The sequence below is a fragment of the Canis aureus genome, chromosome 37, assembly GCF_053574225.1.
Source record: "Canis aureus isolate CA01 chromosome 37, VMU_Caureus_v.1.0, whole genome shotgun sequence".
Classification (NCBI taxonomy): Eukaryota; Metazoa; Chordata; class Mammalia; order Carnivora; family Canidae; genus Canis; species Canis aureus.
The window spans coordinates 248,167-269,624 of NC_135647.1; the positions used below are offsets into that span (position 1 = coordinate 248,167).

The 21,458-nt window shown below is 57.4% G+C and overlaps 2 protein-coding genes and 1 long non-coding RNA gene across 11 annotated transcripts in view; 1 reads left to right on the top strand and 2 right to left on the bottom strand.

The window, feature by feature from the left end:
- The window catches only part of LOC144306378 (uncharacterized), a 52,133-nt gene extending 37,400 nt beyond the window's left edge, over positions 1-14,733 (bottom strand). For all 3 annotated transcript variants that reach the window (XR_013373440.1, XR_013373439.1, XR_013373438.1), the window contains exon 1: positions 13,597-14,733. This is a non-coding gene — a long non-coding RNA (uncharacterized LOC144306378). The remainder of the gene's footprint in view (positions 1-13,596) is intronic.
- On the top strand, positions 13,275-18,026 carry RNF39 (ring finger protein 39). Of its 6 annotated transcripts, none has more exons than XM_077885806.1 (4): positions 13,589-14,180; positions 15,595-15,617; positions 15,719-15,914; positions 16,901-18,026. In XM_077885806.1, the coding sequence occupies exons 1-4, from the start codon at positions 13,631-13,633 to the stop codon at positions 17,485-17,487; spliced, it is 1,356 nt and encodes a 451-aa protein (XP_077741932.1). In that variant the 5' UTR covers positions 13,589-13,630; the 3' UTR covers positions 17,488-18,026. The 6 variants fall into 6 exon arrangements, with proteins under 6 accessions (XP_077741937.1, XP_077741936.1, XP_077741932.1 ...); XM_077885805.1 differs by having other exon boundaries at positions 13,591-14,180; positions 16,898-18,026; XM_077885809.1 differs by having other exon boundaries at positions 13,703-14,180; positions 15,823-15,914.
- PPP1R11 (protein phosphatase 1 regulatory inhibitor subunit 11) lies at positions 17,963-20,796 on the bottom strand. 2 transcript variants are annotated; one of them, XM_077885817.1, is made up of 4 exons: positions 20,498-20,796; positions 20,191-20,320; positions 19,572-19,680; positions 17,963-19,199 (listed from the first exon to the last, which is right to left on the bottom strand). In XM_077885817.1, exons 2-4 carry the CDS (start codon positions 20,209-20,211, stop codon positions 18,997-18,999), a joined length of 333 nt encoding a protein of 110 aa, XP_077741943.1. In that variant the 5' UTR covers positions 20,212-20,320; positions 20,498-20,796; the 3' UTR covers positions 17,963-18,996. The 2 variants fall into 2 exon arrangements, with proteins under 2 accessions (XP_077741943.1, XP_077741941.1); XM_077885815.1 differs by lacking the exon at positions 20,191-20,320 and having other exon boundaries at positions 20,498-20,794.
- Positions 20,797-21,458: the final 662 nt, after the last annotated feature.

Below are 21,458 nucleotides of genomic sequence, written 5' to 3' on the forward strand. Positions count from 1 at the left end.
GAGAGAGAGGAGAGGATCTCAAGCAGACTCCCCTCTGAGTGCAGAGCCTAATGCAAGGCTTCATCCCAGGACCCTGAGATCAGGACCTGAGCTGAAATCAAGAGTCAGAGCCTTAATGAACTGACCCCCCCCCCAGGTGCCCCTCAAATGATTTTTTATTTTATTTTTATAGATTTTCTTTGTTTATTCATGAGAGACACACAAAGAGAGAGACAGAGAGGGGCAGAGGAACAGGCAGAGGGAGAAGCAGGCTCCATGCAGGGAGCCTGATGTGCGACTCAATCCCGGGACTCTGGGATCACGCCCCGGGTCGAAGGCAGAAGCTAAACCGCTGAGCCACCCAGGGATCCCCCTCAAATGATTTTTTTTAAGATAATCTGATCAGGGGCACCTGGGTGGCTCAGTGGGTTAAATGTCTGCCTTTGGCTCAGGTCATGATCCCAGGGTCCTGGGTCTGAGTGCCACATTGGACTCTCTGCTCAGAGGGGAGCCTGCTTCTCCCTCCCTCTCTGCCCCCCACCTCACTCATGCTCACTCTCTCTCTGTCAAATAAGTAAAAATAAAATCTTAAAAAGTTAATCCAATCACATCAGGACTTAACTGAACTTTGAACGGGCTTTCCGTGATGCTACATTTGCTATAGTATAAACCACAAACTCCATACTTCTCTGCGCAACTGCTCCCAGCCAGCTTCCAGTTTTTCTCAGTTGTACATGAGCATCACCTCTCCCCATGCTGTTGTTCCTTCTTGTGAGACTGTCCCCAGAAAGTCCCTCCTGACATCCCATCAGTGTCACAGAGCGCACAGCACAGAGGCACTTCCTTCGTGGGTGTAGAGCAGCCCGCACACCTCAATCCCCATGCTCACCTCCAGGAATCATAACCACCTGTTTGTGTCCTTCCCACTCCCACCCCCAACTAAGAGCTTCCCTAGAAATCAGGGATCCCAGGATGCTTGGTTGGCTCAGTGGTTGAGCGTCTGCCTTTGGCTTAGGGTATGATCCAGGGGTCCAGGATCGAGTCCTGCATCGGGCTCCCTGCATGGAGCCTGCTTCTCCCTCTGCCCGTGTCTCTGCCTCTCTCTCTCATGAACAAAAAATAAAACTTTTAAAGAAAGAAATCAGGGATCCCACTGCATTTGCCTTTCCTCTGCATCCATTTCAGTGTGGCAGACATGGGTGGCCAGTGAATATTTGCTGGGTGAAGGTGTCACTGGTTCTGTCCCTCTGTTCCTCTGACAGTACCTTGGTACCATCCTTACCCACACAGCCTGGGTCAGGGATAAGAATGAAGAAAAGAACACTAGGTGGTACCAGTGTCCTCTGGCCGCAGAGCCCCAGAGACAGGTGGGGTTTATTACTGTTCGTAACGAGAGAGTGCACACAGAACTGGGTGGCATCGCAGTAAGAGTTGGAAAAAACAGTGCAGAGACTGAGGCAGGCTGCCCCAGATGGGCCACTTTGCAGTGAATATTATCTTCAGTTAAAAGTAATCAAAATGCAGAAGATGCAGGAAAAACCGTCTTCCTCGTCCCCACCTGCCTCAATTTACATTGGAAAGGAGAGCCTGTACCGGAAGAGATTCCTCTCACCTGCTTAATAGGCAACCGTTGTTTTGCAAACATCTCCCTCCCCTTCCTGCCAGGGGTCCCTCCCCTCCCTCTTTTGCTGCCTCATTGGCCTTGGAATTTCCATATCCGCAGAGAGTCCCCATACCTATGCTATTAAATTCGATTTTCTCCTGCTAATCTGTCTCACGCCAATTTGGTTCAAGATCCGCTGGTAGGACCGTGAAGGGCGGACAAAGGTCTTCCTCCCCAGCATGGTGACAGGATTTGGGCTTGTCAGGGTTGTAGGGCCAGCTTCTGAATGTCAGAGGTCAGAGGCTGCTCTTCTGTTCTTTCTCAGTGGGGAATTGGGGCGACTGTCTGTTCAATGTAAAACCTTTCCAAAAGAATGTCAGTGTCCCAAGTGTTCGACCCCTGACCCAGCCATACAGCCCCCAGCCTCATGCTCAGTTCTCACGGTCCTGGAGGGGGCAGATGCCCACATAGAGGGGTCAGGTGCCCATATAGAGGGGGCGGGTGACCCTGGAGGGGGTGGGTGACCCAGGGCTTGGGGAAGCTGAGTCTTGATTAGAGAGGGCTGGCTGCCCTGGGTGGCCTTGACTGCAAGCTCTTCGCGGCTTCTGCTGCCCAGACGCCCCCATTCTCCCAGGGCAGAAACTGCAGCCACTTGCCCAGGCCAGGTTGTGTTTGTCTGTCATCCTCCCTGGTACATAGCCTCCCAGTGACTCCCATACCTACTCATTTGAGGCCTGAGGAAAACCTATTAGATACGTATTCTTGGTTGGTTCTGTGACAGTGGCCTCTGACCAGACAGGTTTGGCTCCCTGGACCCAAGGGCCTTGTTGTCTCTGCTCCCTGCCTGTTCGGGTGATGATCTCATCAGTTTCTGGGATCCGGTGACTCAGTGCAGATGCCTGGCACCTGAGTTCTCCTGGATGCTCCTGAGGACACTGGGCCATGACCTTTCCACCCACAGAGCAGCTCAGGAGACTGCCTCGGGGGGCGCTCACCGAGCACTATACTCCCAGCCAGAGGCCACATCCCTGCTGCTTCCGCCCCGGGCTCCTGACCCCACCCCCTGGGCGGGCTTTCCTGCCCCAGAACCCCTCCTGCCTCTTCCAGCCCATTCAAACCTGGTTTCTGCCAGTTGCGCTTCCCTGGCTTCAAGACTGCAAACAAATTACTTAAGTCTCTGGGCTTCCCGTGTGTGCACCTGTAAACTGTGGGTAAGGATAATTATCTTTTACTATTGTCCTGTGCACTAGCTTTGCGTTTTTGTTTTCTTACCGGGCAAGTAATTAATACGTACATTCATTTGTAAAGAATTTAAACCAGACAGGCAGAATTAAAGTCTCTCTCAGCCACAGTCCCCGGGAACCTGCTCTGACGTGGTACCTCAGGACGTCTCTGCATCTACCCAACTAGCTGTGCACATATGGAGGGAGATACATGTGCGTGAATGTGTGTGCACAAGCACTCATGAAATAGCTATAAAATGAGTATAGTGCGGAGGGTGAAGGGGCCTATTTATGACCAAGAGATGGTGGTGAAAAAATGAAAGCTGGGATGCCTGAGTGGCTCAGTGGTTGAATGTCTGTCTGCCTTTGGCTCGGGTGTGATCCCAGAGTCCCGGGATTGAGTCGCACATTGGGCTCCCTGCATGGAGCCTGCTTCTCCCTCTGCCTGTACTGCCTCTCTCTCATGGATAAATAAATAAAATTTTAAAAAAAGAAAAGCTGTATTTTTGATAAAAGTTAATCAACAGGTGATGCCTACGATCGCAGGAGTATGCAGTAACAAACCTTGGTGTTCCCAGCTTTGCAGGCACAGCCACAAGCAAAACCACGGAGGACCCAAGGTGGTGAGGGTGGGGGTGGAGCTGCTAGTTTCTCTCATTAACCTAATTATTTGACTTTCTAAGAGCATGTATAACTGATTCAAATCCTGAAAAATTACTTCTGTTTGAGTTTCTGTCCCATCAGCCGTGCTTCCCACTCACTCCTTTTCTCCTCCTCTCCTTTCCCATGGCCCAGCCGGTGGCCCAGCCCTCACTGGCTTCCCCCACAGTCGGGACCACCCCTGGAACAAGTTTAATCAGACTGTTTCTTCCCACTAGGAGCTCTCTGGGATTGGCCTGAGAGCAAGGTTGATGGCACGTTGGTGTCAGTCCCAGCCCCAGTCAGGACCCCATCCTCACCAGGCCGGGGATCCCTAGCTCACTGAGCTGCCTTCAGACACCCCTTGTTCCCGCTAACAAAACCCTGCCCATGTGTTTCTTTAATATGGATCACAGCTCATAGCACAAAATACTTCTGCACCTGCTTTTTCTTTTAAACGTGGGTCTTAGAATTAACCTCGGTGACATCTGTAAAAGCACTTTGCCTTCGGCGGGCACGGGGCAAGTTTGTTGACTGCACTTTAATCCTACTATTCCAACATCACGGGGAAACCGCCAGGACACTGGGGAAGGCCCCTGCTCTCGCTCACTCCAGCTCCTGGATCACAACCCTGTCCTCCTGCAGAGCACCTGCTCCCTGGAGCTCTCCCACACCTGTGGGCTGGCTCTCCCCTCAATACCCTCTCAAGCCCTGTCCTGCGGGCCTGCTCCACCGCGGAAATACTTCCCTTCCCTAAAGACTACACTTGTCACTTCCCCCGGAAGAGGGTCCTCCGCGCTCTGGGACTCCCGGCCAGTGTGGGCTGTGGGCTCACGCGCCCCCCAGTAGGAAGCCCGGCTGAGTGCGGTCCCTCCCGTTTCAGCATCCTCGGAGCTTGGCTCATCGCCTACCCCCTACGGGTCTGCTGGATAAAAACCTCCAGCTTCCTAAAAACACAATCCCTCTCTTCTACTTCACGTGCCACCGCCGGCGGTCCTGCGGCACACCAGCCGGGGGGCGCGGGGGGCGCGGGGGGCGCAGGGGGCGGGGGCGGCGCCGGGATGCGGGGCGCACGAGGCCAGGCCGGGTGCGGGGGGAAGCTCGGGGCGGCGGCCGCGGAGTCGGAGTCGGGGTCGGGGTCGGGTCGGGCCAGCTTCTCTCTCAGACACGCGGGCGGAGGGCGCCGGGGCGCGGGCGCGGCTCCCGCACTAATGGGCAGGCTGTGCGCCCGCCGGATGCCAGCCGCACGCCGGGGATGTTTGGGCGCCAGGTCACCCGGGAAGAAGAGGGACGGGAGGGAAAGCCCGACGCAGGGGTACGTGGGCTTGTCCAGCTCACCGCCAGCTCCGTGGGCTCCTCTCGGTCCCTCCCGGGCTCGCCTGCTCGGCCCCAGGCGTCCGCGCCTCTGACTCCTAGTCCCCGCTCCCGACTCCTTGGTGTCCGCCGCCCTGGGAGGGGGAGGGGAGGGGAGGGGAGGGGGAGGGGGGCGGCTGGTTTCCTCGCGCCGCGGCGGTGCCCTCTCGTTCTCTTCCGTGGGAGTGCTGACTGAAATGTGAACTCTGGAGGCTATCGACCATCGTATCCACAGAACTCGCCCGGTCCTGTGGGCCCTGCCTCGCCTACAGCGTCAGGTGCCTCCACAGGGCTGCCAAGAGCATGGCCGAGAGCAGCAGCTGAGCTCCCACAGCCACCGCTTAACCTCACATCAGCCCCGCAGTCCAGAAGCCCCTCGGTTGTTCTCACATCCCACGTCTGGGCCGGCAGGCAAGACACCTGCCAGGTCTCCAACTTACATCCTGGCAATCCCACATCCCTGCATTCCCACATCCCTGCACCCCCACATGACTATATCCCTGAATCCCTGCATCCCTACATCCTGGAGCTGCCTCTTTTTACTGCTGCATCCCATGCCAGGCCACCAACCCTGCAGCCAGAGTCCCTGAGACTCTGCAGCCCCTGCCCAGTCAGGGTCCTACTGCTCCCAGGAACTCCCTCTTTCCAGCCACAGACACCAGGCCTTCATGCTGAACCGCACCCTTTAGCTGTGCTGCCTCAGGACTTTGCCTCTGCCTTGCCCTCCATCTGGACCACTTTTTTTTTTTTTTAAGTTTTTTTATTTATTTATGATAGTCACACAGAGAGAGAGAGGCAGAGACACAGGCAGAGGGAGAAGCAGGCTCCATGCACCGGGAGCCCGACGTGGGATTCGATCCTGGGTCTCCAGGATCGCGCCCTGAGCCAAAGGCAAGCGCCAAACCGCTGCGCCACCCAGGGATCCGCCACTTTTCTTCCAGATAAGCAACTGGCCAATCCCTTTACCTTCTTCACATCTTTGCTCAGGTGTTGCCTATTGAAATTCTAACCCTGCCCAACCTATCCTACACCACCTTCCATCCTTCCAGCTTCCTGTGGCTTATGGGACCTGTCATACATTTCACATTTTTATTTCTTTGTTTTCCCCATTAGAATGTAAATCTCATGAGGCCATCTGCTTCATTCTCTTTGTTGTTGCTTTTTTTTTTTTTTTAAGATTTTATTTATTCAGGAGAGACACAGGGAGAGAGAGGGGGGATAGAGGCAGAGACACAGGCAGAGGGAGAAGCAGGCTCCATGCAGGGAGCCCGATGTGAGACTCCATCCCGGGTCTCCAGGATCAGGCCCTGGGTTGAAGGCAGCACTAAGCCTCTGATCCACCCGGGCTACCCAGCTTCATCCTCTTTGGAGCCCCAGCCCTCTCACAGTATCTGGCACATAGTAGGGGCTTCCTAAATATCTGTTGGATAAATGATTTCCTTTGATCATGAAAACAAGTCTTTGATATAAGTACAAATGTTCCCAGTCTAAAGCCACAAAGCTAACAGGAGTTGAGTCAAACCTTGGAAATCAGTTTCTGAAGGTGTGTGTTCCTTTGTTCTGGGCAGCTTGTTACCAGTTCAGTCACAACAGGCAAAGATGTAAAATGAAGGGTCTGGGCTGATAGGAGCTTTGCCATCTGCCACTCCTTCTCCAGCCTCCCCCCTGCCTCAGCCCTCCCCAGGACCAGGAAGAGAGGGCAGGTTTACCGGGTCCTAGGAGACTGCAGACCCCACAACCAGGAAAAAAACACTCCTGTCTGGCTTCCTACACTCCATGCACCCCATTGGCTGATCTCTGACTCTGGAAGAGAGAATAACAAAGCAAGTGTGGTGGGGGTACAGATGAGGAGGGTGGGGAGAAGGAGCCAGCAGGTAAGTGCTGTGGAGGGAGTGCTTGCACACAGGGGCTGTCTCACTTTGTCCTCACCCCCTCTCTCGTGACCCCATCCCAAGGCCCAGCTCTCCTCAAGAGCTTTACAGGAACCTGGTCCCTTCCAGGAGCTAGAACTCATCCTTGATGCCCCCCCCCAGGACCCCCAGTGACCATGGCATTGCTTCCATCTACAAAACACGCTTTGAGCCCACCTGCCCCTTTCTAGCTGCATCAGCTCCCACCTAATGTCCTCTGTCATCCTGGAGCAGTTTCTTTCTTCAGGATGACCAACTCACAAAACTCTGGGGATACCACTGGATTCAAAGCCCTGGGGGCCCTGATTCCAACTCGTCGTATTGCACTGCTTCTACCTGGAGACCCTGAATGACCTGGTCTCTGCCTGAGTCTTCATCTACTGGCACCACCCTGACCTCCAGCTCACCATACACTGGCTGCTTGGCTTGCTTGGCTTGTTTGCTTGCTTTCAAAAGATTTAATTGATTTATTTGAGAGAGAGAGAGAGAGAACATGCAAGCAGGAGCACCAGCAGGAGGAGGGGCAAAGGCAGACTCCCTGCCGACCAGGGAGCCCCATGTGTGGCTTGACCTGAGATGACCTGAGCTGAAAGCAAGCACTTAACCGACTTAGCTCCCCAGGCGCCCGCATCAGCTTTCTTTAAATTGCCCTGAACCGTTCCTGTCCTCAGCATCTTTGCAAAGCTGTTTCCTGGGCCTGGATACCCTTCCTTCCTCTCTGTTCCTGATGACGTTTCATTCATCTCTCAAGTCTCCTCAATGTTGCCTCCCCGAGAGGCCTTCCTCAGTGTCCCCATCTCAACTAGAGCACTGTGCCAGATCTTTGTAGGGCTGCCAGATTTCAGCAAACAAAAACACAGGACATCTACTTAAATCTGAATCCCAGAAGAATAACTCATCATTTTTATTTTTTATTTTTTTAAAAGATTTTATTTATTTATTCATGAGAGACACAGAGAGGCAGAGACACAGGCAGAGGGAGAAGCAGGCTCCCTGCAAGGAGCCGGATATGAGACTCCATCCCGGGACTCCAGGATCAGGCCCTGAGCCAAAGGCAGATGCTCAACTGCTGAGCCACCCAGATGTCCCTGCATCATTTTTAGTGCAAGTATTCCCTATACAATATTTGGGAGATATTTCTATTCATTTTTTATCTGAAATTCATGTTTAACTGGATGTCCTGTATTTTATCTGGCAGCTGTAGACATACGGGTTGACTTCATTCCCCTTATGTTTGGAGAAGTAAACTGAACTTCTCGGCTCAGGTTCTGCCAGTTAAATGTGTGTATGTGGGATTCGAGAGGCAGAAGTGAGGGGAGGCCAACTTCCTATAGCACATGAGCTAGCTGAGCCCGACAAGGACGGGGTCCGAGGAGGAGAGAGTAGCATCGGCTCTGACTAACCCAGAACCTGGTGACCTCTCTCATCACCCAGTTCCTTACTTCAAGGACAATGAGCGTGGTGTCCACTCCCCACCGGGGCCAAGCTGATGCGGCTCTAGCACCCGCCCTGCGCTTCACGGCGCAGTGTGGAGATGCAGGGGGTCATTCAGTGTCTCCCTCGCTGTCCGTGTCATACCTCGGCATCAGCATGCCTGGACTTCAGTATTTGCTCCTTCCATTCTTTGTCGGATAAGCCCTCACTCTGGATGTGCAGGAAGTGGTCAGTGAGCAGCCGTGTAAGGAAATATGTGTGGAAGAGACAGAGGCAACCTGCTCTGCTGCGCTCGAGGATGAGGACCAGAAAGGCTGCCCCGCTCATACCCTGTCACCTGGGACCTCTGCTTTCTAACCTGCAGTGTGAGGGCTACCTGGTGTTAATGTCCCTTTTAGACATCTGGGTGGCTCAGCGGTTGAGCTTCTGCCTTTGGCTTGGGGTGTGATCCCGGGATTCCGGGATCAGTTCCCACATCGGGCTCCCTGCATGGAGCCTGCTTCTCCCTCTGCCTGTGTCTCTGCCTCTCTCTGTGTGTCTCTCATGAATAAATAAATAAAATATTTTTTTTAAATGTCCCTTTTACCTGTGACATCCTGCCCATCTGGGGTTTTGCACACTCCATAGTAAGAGCCGGACCAGAACCAAATGGTTGCACATGGTGTGCTGCACAGGTTAACAAATTACTTTTCTGGAAGGCTCGTCCCCTGATGGGAAAGCAGGCACAGAGAGTGAATGTGAGCTGTTGACCATGCAAGAAGAGGAGGGTGGCTGGGGCTATGTGGGGCTCTGACCACACAGATCTGGCCACATGATGGCTGCTCGTGGAGTAGAACCCAGGGCCTTGTCCCTCTTAGCACCTTTGCCTCCTATGGGAGCAGAACCACCAATGGCAGGCGGCCCCGGTGGTGCAGCGGCTTAGCGCCGCCTGCAGCCTGAGGTGTGATCCTGGAGACCCGAGATCAAGTCCCATGTCGAGCTCCCTGCATGGAGCCTGCTTCTCCCTCTGCCTGTGTCTCTGCCTCTCTTTCTCTCTGTGTCTCTCATGAATAAATAAATAAAATCTTAAAAAAAAAAAAAAGAAAAAGAACCACCAACGGCGTCACACTTGGTGCACGTACTCTTCAGCAAGATCTGTTCCCGCTGCTGGCTCCAGCTTGGCACCCAGGGCTCCGCTCAAACATCACCTCCCCCGAGAAGCGTTTTCTAACCCCCTATTAGAAGTGGTACACACCTCCTCCAGGCAATTCCTCTTACATCACCCATTTGATATTCTGCAAAGCACTTATCATGTCTGTAATTATCTTGTTAATTTATTTGTTTACTTGCTTATGGTTAGTCTTTCCCAACAGAATCTAACTTGCTGGAGGGATAAGGGACAGTGGCTGGCTTGGCCACCTTTGTCCTCTGACACATAGGAGGCCCTCAGTACGTCACTGCTGAGCCAGGAGCCGAATGGACAAGCCAACAACACTCACCTCCTTGTGTTCCTACAGGACTGGCCAGGGATGGGGAGTGAGCAGGCTGGACAGGATGATGGATAGAGAGGGCTTCAGGGCAGCTGAAAGGGTGAACCGAGAAGTATCCGTGACACTGAGGGGGCAGCAGTCAGAGGGAGGCCACCAGCACCCAGGCATCCAGGCATAGTGAGAAGAGGAGCAGGGACTCAAGGCACAGGGACAAGGGATGTTCCCAGGAGGGGCAGAAAATGGAAAGTCAAGTCTCAGAAGAGAGGAAGAAGGATGCCTGGGTGACTCAGTAGTTGAGCATCTGCCTTTGGCTCAGGGCATGATCCCTGGGTCTTGGGATCGAGTCCCACATTGGGCTCCCTGCATGGAGCCTACTTCTCCCTGTGCCTATGTCTCTACCTCTCTCTGTGTGTCTCTCGTGAATAAATAAAATCTTAAGAAAAAAATGAAGAGAGTAACCAACGTTTCAGGGAAAGTGCACAGTGTCTGGAGGCCGTGGATCTGAATTTCAGCCCCGGTGCTGCTCTCAGCCCTGACGGCTGTGACTGTGTGATGCCCCTAGAACCAGGCTCATGTCCTTGAGCGTCAGGGTGGTTTGGAGAGTCTGGCTGAATCCTCACCGTCCCCACCCGCAGCAGCTCCCAGGAAGCTGCCCACTCGAACACAGCCTGCCAGCTGTGTTAAAACCATACCATACTCAGCAGTCCTCTTGAAAAAATGAGTCCTCAGAGAACCAACCTGGATTGAAGAAACCCTTGGGAATGGGGCACAGCAGGTGGGAACGGAGAAAGAACCATGGCCTCCTTGATTCATGCTTCCTTCTGCCTGGGCTTTCTTTTCCCAATTCTGGTTTTCTCCCCAAAGAGGCTTCACAATTTTTGTTTCAGCTTTTCCATTTCTTTCCCACTCCACCCAACCTGCTCTTCACTTATATGTCTCCTCCTCCAGGGAGCCTTCCTGACATCAGGCCCACTCATCCCCCAATCTGTCAACATGACCCTCCACCCACTCTCCTGGCTCACTGCACCTCTACCTTCAGTAATGATGGTCTCAGGGTGCTGGAGGCACCTTCATGCATTATCACGCTCCCTAATTCCGTCATAGTGGATTCCATGATGTTCTCCCTCATCACACTCCCTCAAGGCAAAGTCTTCCAAGCACTGCTGTGTACTGACCTCTCCTCCTAGAAGGCTCCTGCAGATGGGTGGACTCTCAGAAAGGACAGGGATGTCACTGAAATGGAGGCAGAGACCGGTTGAGGAACAAACAAACTAGAAAGAGGCAGGAAGAGAAGGAAACAGACTGTGGATGGGCTGAGCCTCCCAGTACTCCCTGGCTTGTGTGTGGGTACTGCACATTCCACATGAGTGCACAGGAACAGGCTGGAGCAGCTGGGAAGGGTGGGCACGACTGCATGGGAGGCACTGGTGTTAGTGTGGCACAAACAAGGGCACGTGCAGTCACCGTCACCGGCAAGCCAAGCCAAGCCAACACACACCAACAGGCACGTCCACCCATCCAGCTCTCTGCAGATAGAATGAGGGATTAGCCTGGTTGTCAAGGATTCTGGTGAGAGGGAGAGAGTCCTAGGAAGTGAGACATCCTGGCCGCATTCACCTGCGAAGGCTGTTCCCCGTGCTATGTATCCTAGAACTGCTAGGTGTGAGCTCACTGGAACCACACCTCATGGGCAGAGCAAAGCCTCAGCATCTGCTGACAGAAGGCATGTGACAATGGGACCATGAGCTCTTGAGCCCCTAAATGCCACCTGCCCTACCACATGAACACCCCCGGCACAACCTGACCTCAGCCATGGAAGCAGATCTGCTGATAGGGGTAAGACTATGGCCAGCATCTAGAAGGTCTCTGCAGAGTCTGTCAGAAGTCCCTCTCACTTCACCCACGTGGTGACAGCCAATTCCACGACTGCATGTATGTTTGCCGAGACCTGCCATGCGCCAGGCACCATTCCAAGTTCAGGGACCGCAACCTGAAGGCCAGCCTTCTGCTCCAGTAAAACTGCCTTTTGTTGGAGAGAAGCAGCTCAAAACACAGCTAGATCATTTCAGGTGGTGACACTGCCAGGAGGACAGTAACTCTGGGTGAGGAGACAGTCAGTGCCCTTGTGGAGAACTCCTCAGACATGGTGCTGAGTGATATCCTCTCCTGAGTATGTTCTGTTTTGTTTTAGATTTTATTTATTTATTCATGAGAGACAGACAGAGGGAGAGAGAGAGAGAGGCAGAAGGAGAAGCAGGCTCCATGCAGGGAGCCTGATGTGGGACTCGATTCTGGGACTCCAGGATCACACCCTGGGCCAAAGGCAGGTACTAAACCGCTGAGCCATCCAGGGATCCCCAAGTATGTTCTGTTTGGGTTGAGCCTCGAATGACAGATGGACACAGTCATGCCGGGTCTGGAGAGGATAGGTGACTGTGCCAGCCATCCCAGGAGACCCAGACTTGAGGTTTCAAATGGAACAAGAGACTGAAGCCATCCACAGGAAAGGAACTCCAGAGAATGGACAGGAAGGCCAGGAGAGGCACAGATGTCCAGAGACAGTGGCAACGGGAGGAGGGAGAAAAAAGTAGTGCAGATAGTCCCACAGGATCAGGGATGGGCAAATGGGGAAGCACGTGTGGTGGTTTCCTATTTGCCGCTACAGCGTAGGTGATCTGCAACCTGTATAGGAAGTTGCAACCCCAGCACTCACCACCTAGCACCTCCGTGGTTCCGGAGTTCAACGTGGGTACCACTGGGCAACAATCCTGAGGCTCCTCCAGGAACCCAGCACCTCCTCTTCCCTCTGCCCTGCCCCTCCCACAGTCCTAAGTCCCACAGCAGGCTCAGGATGCATCCTGCCTCTCCTGTGCCTGCTGGTCTCCTGTTCTAGGGATGCTTCTGTTGATACTGGACCCATCTGGATTGTCCTAAACAATCTCTGTCTTTTAAACTCAACTGATTAGCAACCTGAATCCCATCTGCCAGCTTAGTAACCCACTCCCAGGTTGCAGGAATGAATTGTGGACATCTTTGGGGGACCATTACTGTATGGATGGCAGCGTGAAAGCCTGTCTTATGTACTGGGTTTCCGTCACGTTTGCGGGCTCCTGCTTGGTGAGCATAAGCTGGGAAGCTGGTCCCAGGATAATACGCACACACATGCGTGTTTGTGTAGATTTATCAGGGTGTCCAGTTTGAGTGTCAAGGACGTGCAGGTAGTGGGGATGAGGAGAGAAAGAAAGCAGAAGGGAGTTCCAGGACCTGAAATGAGACGGGTAGGGTAGAGTCCCAGCAAGGGCTCAGATCAGATCTGGGATGGGCTCCACTGCTGCTTATTCCCTTGCTGTGTGAGCTTGGCAATGCCAGCTCTCCGCACTGCCGTTCACCAAGAGATTTGCAAAGAGATAACCCTTGGGAACAGGCAGAAGAAGGAAAGAGAGTAGAGATGAGAACATACAGCAGGAAAAACTGAGAGAAAGGACTAGAAAGAGTGACATGGGAAGACAGTAATAGGAGAGGCTCTGGGAGCCAGCCAGAGGTGCCCCCACTGGGCCAGGCAGGAGTACACCTGCTCCGCCCCTTGCCCACAGCCTCAGAGAGCGAGCTCCTCAGCCCTTAATAGGTAAGGCAGGGCGATGGACAGGAGTGTCACCCCGACAACAGCAGACAGGAGCCAGGAGCCTCCAGATATAGGTGTGCCAGCAGCTGGGGATGACTCACGCCCTGGCCATGCAGGCACACATACCACAAGCGGCTAGGGCACCCTGCCCACCGGCCCAGGGCAGGCCCAGGGGAGGACAGGGGGCTGCCCTCCGCACACCAGGCCTAGTGCCCCAGGAGCTTCCCCTCCCTACTACCCCTCGGTTCCAGGCCCCAGAAGTCCTCTCCCTCCTCCACCCCATTCCCCACCTGCCGCCCTCCTTCAAACCTCAGCAGGGAAGCCAGAGAAGCAGGTGAGGGGTTGCGCAAGACCTGATGTTTACCTGCCTCAGGGACCTCCTCCCCCTATAAAGCCCGATGCGGCCGGGAGGGCGGTGGACAGCGAGCTGCTGGGAGACACAGGCTTTCTCGGGAGGGCGCCGGAGGGCGTCAGGCAGTGAATGCGCCGGGCGCAGCGAGGGCCGTCCGGCCGGCGAGCAGCAGGCGAGGGCCGCCCAGGGCGCGGGAGGCCGCGGAAGGCCGGACGCCCGGGCGCGCGTTCCCCATGGAGGCGCCCGAGCTGGGCCCGGGGCTGGTGGAGCGTCTGGAGCAGCTGGCGACGTGCCCGCTGTGCGGGGGTCCCTTCGAGGACCCGGTGCTGTTGGCGTGCGAGCACAGCTTCTGCCGCGCGTGCCTGGCCCGCCGCTGGGGCGCCCCGCCCGCCGCCGGGGTCCCCGCGCCACCCCCCGCCTGCCCCTGCTGCGGCCAGCCGTGTCCCCGCCGCAGCCTGAGGTCCAACGTGCGGCTGGCGGTGGAGGTGCGCATCAGCCGGGGGCTGCGCGAGAAGCTGGCGGAGCCCGGGGCGCGCGCGGCGAGGCGCCGAGGGGGCCGCATCCCCACGATGGGCTGCCTGGACCCGAGCGGAGAGGTGAGGCGGGGTCCCGGCGGGTGACCTGCCGCCGCGGGGGTTAGGCGCGGGGGCTCCCGGCGGCGGGGCTCTTCTGGAAGTTTAGGCAAGGAACGGATCAGAGGAATGCAAAGGACGGGGGAGAGGGGGTGGCGAGGCAGGATGGGGGGGTGGCGGGCGGCTGGCCACAGGTCCCGGGGGAGGCGCCGGGAAGGGTCGAGCGGGGGAAGGAGGTGCCACTGACCCCGAGGTCAGGGGGCGGCACCTAAGCCCCTGCGCTGACCTTGGGAACGCCAGGGCTCGCGGGAGATGCGGGGGACGCGCGGGGAATGGACACCCGGAGGGAGCCCAGGTGGCCGCGGCCAGGAGGAGGACGGCCTAGAATCAGACCTAGGCTCGGCGGGGGGTGTGGGGGGTGCATATGGAATGGAGGGAAAGCAGATCCACACCCTACCCTCCTTCCCCCGTAGCGTCCAGGGGTCCCTCCGGTCACTGGCCTCAGCCGCTCTGGGCCCTACTTGTTACTGGATCTCCGGCTCCCCCTCTCAGGGCCCGGGAGACCCACACACCCTGCGCCCCCGCACTCCTCACTTCCTGCATCTCTGCACCTCTCCACTCCCCTTGGCCCCCCTTGCCACACCCCTCTCCGCCCCAACTCCCCGCCACCCACCAGCTACCCACCAGCGCCAGTCCCTTGCCAGACCCGCAGGCGTCCTGGATTTCTCACTGGCTTCTTCCCAGCAGCCTAGCCAGTCTCCAGTCTTGCTTCCACACTTTGAAGTCTACACAGACCTAATTAGTCCAGGTGTAATTGGCATCATTAGGCAAATTCTCTTTCCTCTCCTCCCTTCACCACTGCAGGTGTGCTCCAGTCATACCTGAGAGACAGTGATGGGAAGGGGGGCCTGATATTTATTTGGAGGGGGGCGGGCAGCATCCATTCTTGTTCCCATGGCACCCCAGGACACATCCAGGTCCAACTCCTTGGCCAGTGTAGACAGACACAAAGCAAAGGGCCCAATAAACGCCACTGGGCTTTTATGGCAAGAAGGGAAGCAGCTTTGTTATAAGGCTTTTATACCAACTCTTAGCCCTGGGGCTCCAGGTGTTTGGTCTAGGGTGAGGGACAATCTCAGGAAGGTATATAAAGATAGAATGAGGCTGGGGGAGGCAGCAGGGAAAGGTGAGAACTCCGGAAGGTAAGAGGGCAGAAACAAGTCCTGGAGAAGGCTGGGGAAGGAGAACCCTGGGAAATGGGCTGGAAACAAAGGCAGTGGACAATGATGGAGAGGAAGGAGGCACAGGGGGACAAAGAGGCCAGAGATGCCAGGGATCTTAGCCACTGAGAACCAGCTCCCCAAGGAAAGGGAAGAGGGGAGAGCCCCCCAGCACCATGCTCAGGGCTCACATCCATGTTTTCTTCTGCCCATCCCAGGATGTAAGGAAGACGTGGAGGAGGTGAGTTCCATTTTACTGTCCCTTCCTTTCCACTACCAGTGACTGCATCCATCCCCTCCCCATGGGCTCACATCTCTGCCCACATTCACATTCACGGACAGGTCTTCTGGATGGGAACTCACCCCTTCCTGCTCCAGAGATGTGGGTGGGCATCAGGGCGGACAGTGTCTCCTGATTTCCTGAACCTTCTCCCTCATCTGTCCAGATTTGATGTCCCAACACCCAAGTCATCTAACTCAGATGATGACCTCCCCGAAGACTATCCAGTGGTCAAAAACATGCTCCACAGACTGGCAGGTAAGGAGGGCAGGCGGGGCCCAGCTGAGTGAGAGTCTAGTTCAGGTGTGCTCTCTCTTCTCCCTCTAACACATTCAGGACTTCTTTCATGTCCGTGTTGGCGTCCTAGGGCAGCCCTCAGAGCACCACCTGCTGAGGGCTGCAACAGCAGATGATCCCAGTCCCACAGTTCTGGACATAGACGATGGAAACACAGGTGTTGGCGGGATTGGATCGTTAGGGCTGTGGGGGCAAATCTGATGGGGCCTGTCTGCTGGCGTCTGGGAGCTGCAGATGCTCCAGGGCCTATGGGGTGCCTTCTCCCTGTGTCGTCTTCATGTTGCTTCCCCTCCATGCTCATTTGTCTCGGGGTCCAAACCTCCTCTTTTTGTAAAGACACAAGTCCTATCAGACTAGGGCCTGCCCTAACGGCCTCACTTTAACTGAATGAGCTCTGTAAAGCCTCTTTCCAGCTGAGTTCACATTCTGAGGCCCTGGGAGACTGCTGCATATCTGTTTGAGGGGAACACCTCTAACAGTGTCCACCACGGCCCGCAACTCTTACAAACAGCCGTAGAGGTCAGCTGCTTCTGCATCTCTCTGCTTCTAGGGCTCTGGGCCTTCCCTGCAGCTCCTGAGGAGTTGCCCACCCCCACCCCCAGATGCACCCAGTAAGGGTACAGTCTACTCCTCCGGTTAGGTGGACGGCTTCACTCTTCTCCCAGCCCACACACAGGCAACCTCTCCTTGGCTCTCACACTGTGCCCCCTGCCCACCAACGAGGTCCTTCTCCCAGTCCAGGTCCACTGGAGTGGCTGATCAGTGCTGGCTGAGCGCTACTGGGCCCTGCCCTCCACCTGTCTTCCCCTACTCTGGCCCTCCACGCCTCTGGAGCTGTCGTGGGGCATCCCTGAGGCCCTCTGCTGCACGTTATCGGGCTCATCCTGCCAGGAACCCCTTCGGCCAGCCCCTCAAGCTGTTCTCTCCCGCCTCTCTTCGTGCAGCAGATTTGACCCTGGACCCGGGCACTGCACACCGCCGCCTACTTGTCTCCGCGGACCGACGCAGCGTCCAACTAGCACCCCCGGGGACCCCCACGCCCCCGGATGGTCCTGCGCGCTTTGATCAGCTCCCGGCCGTGCTGGGCGCACAGGGCTTTGGGGCTGGCCGGCACTGCTGGGAGGTGGAGACCGCGGATGCCGCCTGCGGCCCAGACTCCTCCGGGGAGGACGAAGCGGACGAGGATAAAGCCAAGGGCCGCTACGCCGTGGGCGCGGCCGGGGAGTCAGTGCGCCGCAAGGGCCGCGTGGGGCTGTGCCCCGCGGGGGCCGTGTGGGCTGTGGAGGGCCGCGGCGGCCGCCTGTGGGCCCTCACCGCCCCTGACCCCACCCCACTGGGTGGTGCAGGGCCCGTGCCACGGCGCATCCGCGTAGACCTTGACTGGGAGCGGGGCCGCGTAGCCTTCTATGACGGCCACTCCCTAGACCTACTCTTCGCCTTCCAGGGGCCGGGCCCCCTGGGGGAGCGCGTTTTCCCGCTGCTCTGCACCCGCCACGCCCACGCCACACTCCGCATTGTGCCAGCCGAAGGCTGAGTCCACACCACCACCACCGGGAGGCTTCCTCCTGCGCCAGGGAGCCCCCCTTCCTCCCGGGAGCACATCCACCTGTCCCCTCCCTCCTTCCCACCTGATCCCTACCCAGCACCCCAGCCCTGGCCACCAGGTAGACAGGATGGGTACCCGCAGCAGTTTACTCCCGGCCCCCACCTTGCCTCCTCTCCAGATGGGCCTGGTCCTCCTCCACAGCTATAGGGCTCCGGCTTCTGGCCTGGCTTGTGTCCTCTAGGAGGGGATAGGCCAGCCCTACTCCATGGTGACTGCTTCCTATGCTCATAGTCTTTTCCACTTTGGGACCTTGTTAGGGCTCCCCCTGCACATGCTCATAGTAAGGAACAAATGGTGCTACCTCTCCTTTCCTCCACCTGGAATGGCCCAGACCCCCAAACTCATCCTTGTATATAGCTTCACATCTTTCCACATATGTATAAATGGGCCCATATTAAACACGTTTTGTGATGTTGGGTTATTTATTTTGTGCATCTGTGGCAATAAATGAGATCTCAGTGGTGGTATGGATTTGACTCATCTCTGCAACTGTGCATGGCACAGAGGCCTAGAAAATGTCAAGATCCCAGTAAGGAGTGGGAAGGGCAGAGAGCTGGACATCTGGGCTTTGGAAGGCAGGAGGATGAGGGTACTGTCTGGGACATGCCCCTTCTCTGTGCTCCCTGCATTTTCTTTCCTCTCTCAGGGACCCAGGGCCCTGGGACTGTGTAGGATTGGTCTCTGATGCCAGAAGACGGAGGAGATTGTTGGCTCTAAGTGACCAGTCTTCAAGTGTTGGCAATCCTTTATCTTATGAGAAGGGTGAGAAGAGGCCATACCTGTTTCCTTTTGCATCTCCCATTAAAGATGAGAAAGCACAGACCTCTCTCCCTCAGCTCCTCTGGAGGGCATGAGGGAGGAGGACAGGAGAGGGGAAGGGTCGGGAGCTTGCCGGGAGCCCTCAGGTCTCCTGGGAGACCTTGGATCCCACAGGTAAGGACGAGGACTTCGGGTGATATAAATATGTAACTGGAAGAACTCTGAGCCAGGATTAACAGGCATAGCTGGGGAACACTGCCCCCAATCTGACAGGGACCCTGGCAGTGAAAGCCGGGGCAGCTGAAAACCCCATTTCAGCGTTTGGGACTCCAGGAAAGAATGCAAGGGGCCACACACGATAATTGGATCCTAGGACAGGTAGTTTGGCAGTGAGAACGAAGGGGAGAGACGAGGACCGTGACGCCTGAATCCCTGGAGAGCAGAGGATGAATACTGGAAGGAGAAACGAGGGCTGGGGGAACCCAAAAGTCTGGGCTCTGGAATAGCAGCAAGTTAGAATTCCAGGATCTCTGTGGACCCTCCTATCTTCCCTCCGTCAGGCAGAGGAGCAGGGAGAAGGGCTGGAGAGGGATCAAACCATGTGGGTTTAGTCCCCAGGTAGCCACATGAATACAGTCAGGGCCAGACAAACACAGGAGTGGTGGGGGAGAGAGGAATTTAGTGCTGCATTGGCCCTGGAGGGGGCTGGGAGGGGTCAGGAGGCTGCGGAGGGCTGGTGGGGCTTGGTCCTGGGGTTGTACGACGCTGTCCTTTGCGGTGGCCCCGAACACAGTGTGTATGACCACAGCCTTCCTCTTCCTCCTCATCACTCTCAGTGGAGCTCTCGCCAAAGGCCCGAGGTTTCTCGTAAATACAGCAACCTGGATTCGGAGGGAGGAGCCCAGGAAAGGAGCACCAGTTAACATATAATCAGTTGTACTCCTATTGGGTGTCAGCACTGGCTCCTTCTCCTTCCAGGGTCCAGCTTCTCTAGCCCCGCTGCCCCTGGGGCTCAGGCACACAAACCTGCCAATCCCAGGCACTTCCATGTCTCCCCTATAACCTTAATCCATGTCCCCGAAGCCAGAGAACCACCCAGGCTGTGACAAGGCTGTTAGCAGCTGGGGGCCTCAGGGTGGTCAGGTGTGAGAAGGGAGGCCAAGAGGGGTGGGGGCACAGAGGAGGCACCTGGGCTCCCCCACCCAGAGCTGGGTAGTGGGGTGGGGATGGGCAGCAGGGCAGTGAGCACTCACATTTGGATGAGCGGCGCCCCATGTGCTCATTGTCCACAGTGTCACTCGTCCATTCTACCTTCTTCTCTGGCTTCCGTTTCCGCAGTTTGATGGTCAGGCTCCGGTTCTCCTGGAAGGTGGGGAAAGACAGACATAGCCATCTGGTCCCCTCTGGCCGTCCCTTCCTCATCCCTCCCTGGGGGGTCATGTCTCCCAGCACCCCCCACCCCAGTCCATCAGGCCCCACCCAGGGTGGCAGAGGGGCCCGGCGCAGGTGGGGTAGCGCACAAGTGTGTGACCTCCGGGTCCCTGGGGAATTCTGCCGCTTCATATTCTGTGTCCATCCCAGCTTCGTGGACAGAGAAAACACAACTAACCTAGGAGGGTCCCCGCACATCTTCCAGGGAAAGCTCAACCCTCTCCGTCTCTCCATCCTCCTCCCCACATCGGCCTCGGTGTGACTAATGCCCGAGGAGGATTTTCTCAGCGCCCAGGACCTAACCTTCACCTGCGGCTCACTGTGAGGATCCCCGGACCCTCCCGGGCTTGCGCCCGCACCCGTGCACCCAGCCCCCGCCCCGGTCCTGCCAGGGCCCTCAACAAGGCGTGCAGCCCAGCGCACTCCGGTCCCGAGCTGCACCTCTTCGGACTCCCACATCATGCCCTGGTGTCCTCGAGGGGCGCTCACGGGCGGCCGTCCGTCAGGTGCTTCCCGACCCAGGGGGCGCCCCGGGGTCCCCCGCCCCGACTCTGAGCCTGTGGTGCGCCTTCTGCAACGGAACCACCGCTGGCCCCTGCCCCCGGGGTCCCCCTCGGCTCCCGCGCCAGCTCCGAGTCCCCAGCACGCCCCCCCCCGCCCCCCGCCCCCTCCGCAGCCCTGACCCCGCCCCCGCCCCCGCCCCCGGCCCGTCCCCGCCGCGGGCGCCACCGTCCCCCGCCTTTCTCACGGGCTCAGTTGTCACGGTAACGGTGGTCTCCGTGACGGTCTCACTCAGCCCGGCTCCTGCCTCGGCCATGGCTGAGGCTGCGGAGAGGGCAGAGGGCGGCGGGGCAGGAAGCGGCCTTCCCGGTGCCTCCGAGCTCTAAGACGACCGGGATCGGGATCGGGATCGGGATCGGGATCGGATTCGGAGGAGCAGCCAGGACCCTCCAGCGCCTCGGCCCCTCCTCCTCGGCCTCCGCTTCCCCCCGGGGTAACCTGCCCAGCTCCACTTCCGGCTCGCCGCTTCCGGGTGTGACGCACTCCGCCGTCGCCGTCCCTTCCTGGCGCCGACGGTCTCCGGGCGCATGCGCCGCCGGACTAGTTCTCCCGTCACGTGACGGTGAGCAGGTGCCGCAGCCCGCAGAGAAGGCGACGCTGCGGGGAGCGGACGTTGCGCAGGCGCGGCCCGAGACCCGGCGGGAGCGCGGTCCCCGAGGGCCGCGGGGGCGGGGCGCAGGCCCCTGGGCGCAGGGTATGGGATGCGGTTACCCAGGTGCGTGGTGCGGGCGCCGGGACCCCCGCCGCGCGGCGCCTGGTCCCGGACTGGAGCACCGGCCCCGGAGCTCCAGCAGGTGCAAGCGCCAGGTCAGGGCTGGGCTCCCTTAGGCGCCGCCGGGAATCCCCCTCCCCCTCCTCGGCCTCCCGCAGTCCTCTGGGGGCCTCGTGGGTGTAGGAATAACGTGCGGGCTCTGAGATGCTGACGTGAGCGAGGCTGCGGGGCGTGGCGGTGAAATCCCCTACCGAGTGGCCCGCAAGAGCTACCGACAGCAGAGGCCGAGCTGCGGTCCACGGAGCACCTGCCTTTTTGTCGGGCAGAGATGGCCAAAGGGGCCTGGTTGGCAGGTGCGGGTGAGGCCGGGTGCGTGCTGCAGGCATGAGGTTCTGCAGGGAAAGCTTGGGGAGCCTGCACCAGCCGCGGCGGGAGG

Bases quoted from the DNA above. Each gene is read 5' to 3' on its own strand.
- RNF39 (XM_077885805.1), top strand. From the start codon at position 13,631: ATGCGGCCGGGAGGGCGGTGGACAGCGAGCTGCTGGGAGACACAGGCT. The intron at 14,181-15,594 runs GTGAGGCGGGGT...TGCCCATCCCAG, and splicing joins GCCTGGACCCGAGCGGAGAG to GATGTAAGGAAGACGTGGAG. The intron at 15,915-16,897 runs GTAAGGAGGGCA...CTCTTCGTGCAG, and splicing joins CATGCTCCACAGACTGGCAG to CAGATTTGACCCTGGACCCG.
- PPP1R11 (XM_077885815.1), bottom strand. From the start codon at position 20,566: ATGGCCGAGGCAGGAGCCGGGCTGAGTGAGACCGTCACGGAGACCACC. The intron at 19,681-20,497 runs GTGAGAAAGGCG...CCCACCTTCCAG, and splicing joins TTACCGTGACAACTGAGCCC to GAGAACCGGAGCCTGACCAT. The intron at 19,200-19,571 runs GTGAGTGCTCAC...CTCCGAATCCAG, and splicing joins GGGGCGCCGCTCATCCAAAT to GTTGCTGTATTTACGAGAAA.